Genomic DNA, 9,052 nt, shown 5'->3' with positions numbered 1-9,052 from the left:
GACTGAAACATGAGGCGGCCTGGTGCAGCACGTTCGGTTGCCTGAGAACATCATAAACGAGAGATTCAGCTGGGTTCCAGGTGAGTCTCTCGAAAGAACCGAATTAGTTTGCAGATGAGTGTATAATCGCTAATTTCCGAGACCTGGTTACAACTTCCTTACTGTCCAGCACCAGAGGCTGCGTTGGCTGGAACATGTGTTGCGCACGCCGAACCATAGTTTGTCGAAAAGAGTGCTTTTTTGCCAAATCCAGAGTGGCGGAAGCAGACTGGTGACCAACCCTTGACCTGGCAGAAGGGTAGTAAGGAGATTACGAAACGTTTGACGGTGCTATTCGTCTTCCAGGATGAGGACTGTGTGATCACCACTGCGCCTGGTTGGAGACGCTGCAAGAAATGACTGCAAGCTGATACCAGTGGCTATCCTGTTGTCACTTTCTATCCAGATTGCCTGAATGAGTATCTGGAGGTGTAGGCACTTCGGAATGACTGTAGTAAGGTAGCACTAAGTCCTTTCCCCATCCATCTTTATTCTTTTCTTCACAAAAGAATCATGGTTGTACGGCAGCAAAATATCATTGTTGAACACTGATGTCACGCTGTCGATGATGATGATGATGATGATGATGATGATGATGATGATGATGATGATGATGATGATGATGATGATGATGACGGTCATGATGATGATGGTGGCAGGCTGCGAATCGATCATCAGCTAAGCTGTGAACTATACTCACCGTGAAACGTCCCCTTAGCAAGGTTGCAAAACCATCTGAGTGAACAATCCGAAATATTCTGATGGACAGTTCGCGCTTTCTTCTAATTTTGGTTACCACCCTCCACGGGAACAAAATCCATCTGCGTATAGCAGTACAATGCTTTTCAACCTTCTAGTAGAGGTTGTGAAGCACTCATGGTGAAACCGATGAAAAATAATCTCTGCACTTCGGAAGTTCACCTGGACCAAGTGAAATAGGGAATTGGGTGAACAAAGATTTCGCACTTTTCGAATGAGAGGCTCATTCAATACATGCTAGATGGGAATCTCTTCCCAATCTCTTAAACTCCGAGTCTTGTCACTCCACTGAGCAGAGGTTTGTCGAAACTGCTTTAGCAGGGAAAGGTTTAAGAATACGGCGGTGAGGAGAGCATCTGGCCGATAGGCGAAATGTGCTCGTAGTTTTTTCGATTGTGTTTGCGTTTTAGTTTGTGGAAGATGCATAGACAATTCTCAATGCACGTCAATTTTCGGCTTTACTGAATTCCTGGTTCTAGTATGAGCACCTCCTCTCTGCTGGTTCATGTGACCGTTTTGGTTAAAGTTAAAGGCCAATGAAGGTTTTGTTCTGTAAGTGAAATCCATGTTATGCTGAAAAGCAGAGAAGCACCGAGAAGCATTAAAGTGCGAGCTAATCACACTACTGATTCGCCGCTCGTGGCCGAAAGGAGGCCACGGGTTCGATGGGGTTTGGTGAGGCGCCACTGCTGATGATTCCCAATAAGAATGAAATAACTGTACAGTCCCTCACGGCTTTCCAGCATGGATTGGTTTCACTTACAAAGTCATAAGTCAACGTGATGCGGATGATGAATATTTTCATAAAGGTTGCTGAAAACTCTTCGACAGCAACCTTGTGTGTAGTTTCCTCTATAAAAATATACTGCGATATCTCGAAATCCGTGCCAACTGAAACATGAGGCGGCCTTTGTGCAGCACATTGAGTTGTAGAATATCATAAACGAGAGATTCAGTTGAGTCTCTCGTGAAAACCAAATTGATTTGCAAATGAGTGTATTTCTCGGATGATGAATACTTCATATCCACCGTTGCCAGTTCAACAAACACAAAACTTGCATGGATCTGCTGCTGGCGCCACTCAAACGTCCAACTCACCTGTGCCTTTGGGAATAAGAAATTGCATAAATCTTCGGCAGCAGACCGGAACCCCCATACCGCGCTACTTCGTCTCCATCTGTTGTGAAACAAACAATTTCTGCCCGCTCTCTGTTTGCTGCACACACTTGTTCCAGTGCGTTCGCTTCCGGTGGAATCATGGTCAAACTGTGTACAATCACGCTGACATCGTCACTCTCCACGTCTTGAGTTTCTTCATGAAGTTGAAGGCGGTACCGTGGTGGTAGTGTACGAACCGTTGAAGAACGACCGGGTGTTTTGTGTTCCAAAGTAGACCAATCAGAAAGGTAAGTGCCGTTGGCAGCAAACTTTACAATACGCGAATTGCAATACCCGTCTGCAATGAAGATTTCACCCTGGAAATCAGAGAAGCAGGACGGAGTCATGAAGAGGAAGAGCGAGAGGCTTACCATATCGTTCGGGTCTAAGAGAAAGGACTTTTAACAGGGTTGTGTTGATTGATTGAGAAGAACCTTTGGCTATTGTGCAACAATGAAAAAGATTATAAATTTCATCACATGACACAGCAGCTTCGGGTTGTGTTGATTGACTGAGAAGAACCTTTGGCCATTGTGCAACAATGAAAAAGGTCATAAATTTCATCACATGACACAGCAGCTTCGAATGGATGTGTCGTTTCGAGTTTCCCTTTTTAAAGTTCATGTGACAGAGTGATGGAAAACATAAGCGGGCACGAGACGGAATGGCATAATTGATTATAATCCTGCTAGAATGATGAGCTGTAACAGTAACAGCCGCCATTATACGTGACAGCGAGTTAAAGTTGGACCGTTAAACTACGTGAGTGATTCTGAAACATGACAGAAAGGGACATCCGTGACTAGCCATTAACTATAGAATGCATGCACAAACTGACCTGCTTGTTTTTTTAACGTTAGGAGGTCAGTTTGATTCCTCCAGAGCAACAGACATGCTAGACTTGATTGAAAGACTTTCTGTTAGTAGTATTAGTAGTCTTCCAGTTGTAACACACTTCCAGTGCCCAACTTCCACGCCACCCGAGGGAAGCACGAGGGCTGGGATACTGCCAGGTTGCCCAGGGGAAGTCGAGGGGCAGAGGTCCGGTTCGAATCACGGACCTTCCGGTCAGTTAACTTCCGCCCTAGCCACCGAACCACTGATGATAACTTGTTTTTACAAATCTCATTTGAAATAGGCTGTCCTAATTCGTTGATAGATTCCAGACTCCAAACTTTGCTTAAGACGCCAAATAGAACGATGTTCCTCTTGAACTTTCAGTCACATACTAAACAATCGCAGTTCGATTTTGAAGTAACCTAGTGGGCCTTCAAAAACCTAACGGCTGCACGTCGGGAGTTTTACAATTCACGTTGTTCCCAGCAACTAAAACCATGGATCATTGTTGGTGCTCTACACTGTGATTTAATACGTGGCAGTAAAGTAGGTAATATATGGAAACAAACTTACCAAACTGGAGACATCTACATCGGCGGGCTGACAAAAGTGCCTGGGCGAAGAACCAGGCTCAAAAGCTGTTCCCCAAACTATTGCCGGTTGGTCCCACTGACCCCAGTTGAACTTAAAAACTTGGTGAAGTGCCACGTCGGTGATAAATACAGCCTCTGGCGCTCCGGATTCTGTATTATGAATTACTCGAATCCCATGGGGTAAAACGAAGTGATTAGCACCCCAGGTGTGTTTTACATGCATGGTAATTGGATCCAGATGCACGACTGGATCACTGGTCACGTAGGCATTTTTGTGGCGGTACCGGTATCGGTCATCAAAAGACTGACTGTTCCACCTATTTTCACATCGATGTAGTAGGAGCAACTCGTGACCATCTTCAACGTTTGCGGTTGCGACTGCAGATAACTGGAGAAGTGAAATTAGAAAACAGAGGAGAGTACGTTTATTTACATCTGCGAAAATGGGCGAATAATCTGCGCTTTATTCGTTACCGCAATCGTGCAACCAATTACAGCTATGGTTGTTATAACAGCCACTTATTTCAGAACTTCGAGCGTCCTAGGAGGTTGGATGAATTAAGCTGTCGTCAATACGTACTGGCATAAAACAAACAAGAATGTGATGGCGTGTCTCTAGAAAAAAGTACCATACACGGGAAAGAAAAGTTAAACCAAAATAACATGGAATTTTTCCATATTACGTTTCAGTTGTGCTATTTTGAAACGATGTGTTCCTCCCAATTCACTCTATTAACTCCGTACAGCGCTCTAGTACAACCTAGCTTGGTAGTTCGCGGTTCCCAGTTTTGTACGGTTACAAAATCATATTTGAAGTCACGTACCTCTGGAATTCCTTATGCGAAATGGCACACTTCCAGAGTTCCGCATCAGTTTGAGACAAGGAAGAAAGCCTGATCATTTCAAAATCAGTGCTAGGTAGCAGAAACTCTACTCCTGCTGAACTGTGAGNAACTTTTTGATTTTCGAGTTATCAACTTCTGTTGTCTGGTAAATACAATCAGTGTAATAACACCGTATTAACGTGCGAACTACAGTCTTCAATGCGATTCGATAGGTTATTGTTCACTTGTGCTACATGGCCTTTGAAACCACAATCAAGCGTTCAAATTAAGTTCTTCGCAGTGGACTCAACGGAACCCATGTCTACTTGTTAGGTCAAACGTGAATGAGAATGTTCGAACGTCTATGTGTGTAGAGGCTGTTATTGGAAGTGGACTGTTAGAATGAACATGTATGGACATGTACAGAGAAAGTGGATGGACGGATCAAGATGGACATACGAACTGACCGAGGTCATCTCGTCATTTGGCATGCGCTTTGCACCTATGGCGTGCTTGTGGAATTGCAGTCACTGGACACGCCACATACAATCCAGGGAAAGACATTCGAAGTTGTGCAGCATTATACGTATCAGTTTCGATTGAAGTGTGGCAGACGAGGCCGATGCATGAATCTGCAAGGCTCGTGTCGCGTCTGCTAATATGAGACGTCTATGGCGTCAAATCAGTGTATTTCTGATTCCCAAGGGATGTGTGCATCAAGCTGCGTTGTTGTACGCCTGAGACTTGGCCTGTTTGAGCAGCGGAACTGAGAGTTCTTCAGGTCTCCAACAACCTTTGTCTCAGAATCATAGCGCGTGTGGTTTGATGTCGGCGAATCCGCAACGAGGTAATTAGAAAGCAGAAATCCGGTTGTGCAACGAGGACTTCCGTCGAAGAAGCTGCGTCGATCATGCCATATATTGTGCATAACGAACCATTGTTTGCTGAGGAGCATGTTTTCCGTGTCTAATTCAGAGTGGCGGAATCAGAGAGATAGGCGATCTTTGACGTGGCTGGGGGTTACGAAGGAGATTACGAAACATCTGGGTATTGTCGATGCGAATCGCCCTTCAGGGTAAGGACCGCGTGATCTCCACTGTGTCTGGTCGGAGACGTTGCAAGATATAGCTACTAAAGATGTCATTGGCGTTCTGGTTGTTAGATACTATCCAGATAGCATGAATGAGTATCTGGAGGTGTAGGCACCTTGAAATGATTGCGTTAGGCTAGTACTAAGTCCCTTTCCAGTTCACTTCTATTCTTTTCTTTACAATAAGGCTCTCAAATAAATCATGTTTATAGCGCAACGAAGCATTAATGTTGAACACTGATGTCACGCTGTCAATGATGATGATGACAATGGTGGTGACGATCTGGGGTGTTAGAGTATTCGTAACTGAAGCTTGTCATTCGTCCGGGTCATTCTACATGAAATGCTGCGCTATACACTTCGCATATACTGCTTTTGTGATGTCGGGGCGGTGGATTTCTCAGCGAGACATCGATCTGTTGTTAGTTCGAAAGCAGATATCAGGGGTACGGTGGTTACCTCCTAAGGCCACCCGTTTACCATAAATGACCGTGTCCGGTCTTAGGAACGTCCAAGCAGCTAGGGTCAGATGAGCAAATTAGGCCAACCAGACTGGCCAGTTCTCTTTTACGCTTAGAGAAGTCCAAGCACAATTTTTCTCACGTTTTCAAGCGAATATACTACATGTGGTGTGGACTGAAAGGGTCAAATTCGTCCGTACGTTATGATTACACACCACATGGCACCCAAGCTCTTCCATCTTAACAGGCCAGGATGCTTGACGGCTTTGTCTCTTATTTTGGTGTACCCGCAGGGTCAAAGTAGCCACAGAGTCCACGCAACATGCTGCACTTTGAGATGTAGACAGAGAAGGGCGTTGAGAGGGACCTTTCCGGTTATTATTACATTCGAAACAATTGGGACTCTACTGGAAAGTACACTGACTACATTCCAAAGGGGAAGTCCCATTGGGAGGGACTGAGCAATGGATGGCAAGGAACATGTAGTCTAAAAAAAGGTTGACTGCAGAATAGCCTCAGATTTCGATTGGAATTCGGAACTTTATTGAATGCTCAATTCACGGTTTCTGTTGTTGGCTTATTGATCAAGCAGGGGATATGAGCTCAAGACTGTTCTGAACCTAAAGTGAAGGCAATTTTATTTTTAGCTGAACACGTAGCCGGAAAACAGGGAGCTGATAGTTTGCCTGGATTATGAAATAGATACTTGCGAGGTTGCCCAATTAATAAAGATTTCAGGCGCGAAGGGGGGTCAGTGAATTAGGTGAGGGGTTTCTTGAGGGGGAATCAAGATAAAAATGGTAAGATAGGCCTGCTAACGATGTACACAGAGGCCGGAATGTTGGAGCTCTGGGAACCAATCCAATGGAACATTTACGCACGAACTGTATCACTGGGAAATTCGAATTAATGCTTGTTGAGTAACGGGTGCTTTTAGTCGGGCACCAAGGGTCACCTCTATCGGAGGAGCCGAATAGGATAATCTTCGGATTAGACTTTGGATTGAAAAACAACAGTCCATTTCGTGGTGTTCACTGACAAGTATGCTCGCATGGACTAGCGGAACACCGAGCTAAATTAAGTTGATTCTATATAGGAGAAAGAATACTGGTGTAACAGTGGATACTACTGATGGGGGGCATGCGAGCAGTATGTCTTCTCGTAAATCCGCTTCACGTCTCTTACAAAGTGGAGTCGCATTTGCTTGCACTTGAACAACAGTCAGGAATACCCAGGAAAGTTCAGGAAGACGCGTTCAATGAGAAGATGGATATACAGTGTCTGTAAACAAGATGCATATGAGGGTTTTCCTTCCCTGTCCAATAGTCTGTAACTGTTCACTTGACGTTTTCTAATAAATAACTCCGCAGCGAAGGCCTTCCTTTCACTGGTAGTTGATTTTGTATAGATGGTTGTGGTAGCTAACCTGGATAAGCGCAAGGCGGTGAATTCCTACACACCGACGCAGGCGAGACAATTACGAATTGACGATTCTACGTCGGTTGGTGACAAAACAATTGCAACCAAACTGCCTTGAATACAAAGTCAGCCACTGACCTGACTCTATCCACTGGAAATTGTCCCCCTTAACTAGTAAAGTGATCCTTTGCATTAATTCCCGATTCAAAAGCCAATCACTGAAAAATTAGTAATAAAACCGCTTCCGTTGACAAAACCTAGTTAGGAGTGGCAGGGACGGTAACCTGGCCGTTACTCTTGTGGTGGTGTACTTTTGTGAATCAAGCCCGTTACATGTGAGAACAAATCACTGAAATGTACATGGGGAGCGGAAAAGTACGTTTTCCTTTTTTCAGCACTGGTGATGAATCATACCATACTGGTTATCCGAGTGGACCTTCCACACCAATACAGAAGGGGTCAAAGTAGTACCAGTACGGCTTTCAAAGTGTTGAATTCAGTTGATTCAAGGGAGCGTAATTTGCACGTAATGGTTAGTATGGTTAAAGAGCCATTATTTTAGTGCGTCCCTTTCACTGCAAACTAGAGTGGGTTATCACGTCGTGAAAAGAGCATTGCTTAGATGAACCAGGTTTATAGTTGACCTCACTCAAGTAACCGGTGAACAAATATTATTATGTGTATCTTCCCGTGGCGGACTTCTCTAAAACACGGGTGAATTTGTCCCCAGACACTCAAACAGCACTCATTTCCTAGTGTTCTCATTTGCTCCTTGTTCAGTCTAATGTGAGAAATGCTGGTCATACTAGACCAAGAACTAGAGACTATTGCAAGGCTTCTAATCTCTGGGACACACAGACTCCGATCTACGAAAACTATGGTGCCTAGCCTACCCACCGCGGGCAACTATATACAAGCCAACTGATCATAGACTTTGTAATGCACTACTCATAAGGTTGCTGAAAATCCGTCGACAGCCCACGACCGGTTTCGGCCTTCTTGGGGCTCATCAGGTAGGCGCAGTCCCCGGGTTTCCGTCAACCTTATGTTCTACTTGAAACCAAATTGCACGAAATTAGCGAATATACACTCATTTGCAAACTAATTTGGTTCTTTCGAGAGACCCACCTGAGAACATCAAAAAATCGAGAGATTCAGCTGGGTTCCAGGTGAGTCTCTCGAAAGAACCAACTACATACAAGCCAACTGATCACAGACTTCTTTATCGCAAGCCACATGATTTCCGGAGAAGCCGATCATAGAATGCTTTGTACTAGAATAGAAAGAAAAGTTGCCCGGTGGGTTTGAAGCGTCTGTGACGCTACCTGACTGGCGGGTCAATCGATCGTCACAACTAGGACAGCTACTGAGTCGTCGTTCGATGGGTCGGGCACCCAAATCACATCGCTCAAGCGTGAACACGTTCGCCAACTCAGGCGTGAAAATTTACATGCGTCCAACGTAAGTCGGTGGCGTGCCAGTAACACGCTCGCCTCACATGTCAGATGTCCGGGGTTCAAATCCAGGCACAGCCGTTGAATATGCACTGATGATGAGCTCTAATAAGAGCGAAACTCGATTTCAGTGCTTCCCTTTGGTGTGGACTGACCAGAATAATCACGCCAGAACAGGAGGACAACCGTTCAAACGAGAGTGGTGTGAATATGAACAAAATAGAATAGAATAGTTGTGGGACGCTAGTAACATTATCTGGTTTAAGGCTGATTAAGGCTGTAAATACCCAACAAATCTATGGGTATCACCTCCCCTTCGTTCATTACTCCTCACTGCTACTAATCAGGGACGCTCAAGCGTAAGAGACAAATATACAATGTTCATTGTCCATTTGCGAAACATTTCGACAAACGTACT

General features: G+C 44.7%; 1 protein-coding gene across 1 annotated transcript in view; it reads right to left on the bottom strand.

The window, feature by feature from the left end:
• The window catches only part of T265_08837 (hypothetical protein), a gene marked incomplete at both ends in the record, with an annotated part of 54,337 nt that overhangs the window by 17,814 nt on the left and 27,471 nt on the right, over window positions 1-9,052 (bottom strand). Inside the window, 2 exons of the mRNA XM_009174749.1 lie at window positions 1,897-2,273; window positions 3,367-3,774. Coding sequence (XP_009173013.1) covers window positions 1,897-2,273; window positions 3,367-3,774 — 785 coding nt within the window. The remainder of the gene's footprint in view (window positions 1-1,896; window positions 2,274-3,366; window positions 3,775-9,052) is intronic.

This window comes from Opisthorchis viverrini, assembly GCF_000715545.1.
Source record: "Opisthorchis viverrini unplaced genomic scaffold opera_v5_239, whole genome shotgun sequence".
In the NCBI taxonomy this organism is placed as follows: Eukaryota; Metazoa; Platyhelminthes; class Trematoda; order Opisthorchiida; family Opisthorchiidae; genus Opisthorchis; species Opisthorchis viverrini.
This window is presented reverse-complemented; position numbering and strand designations above follow the sequence as displayed.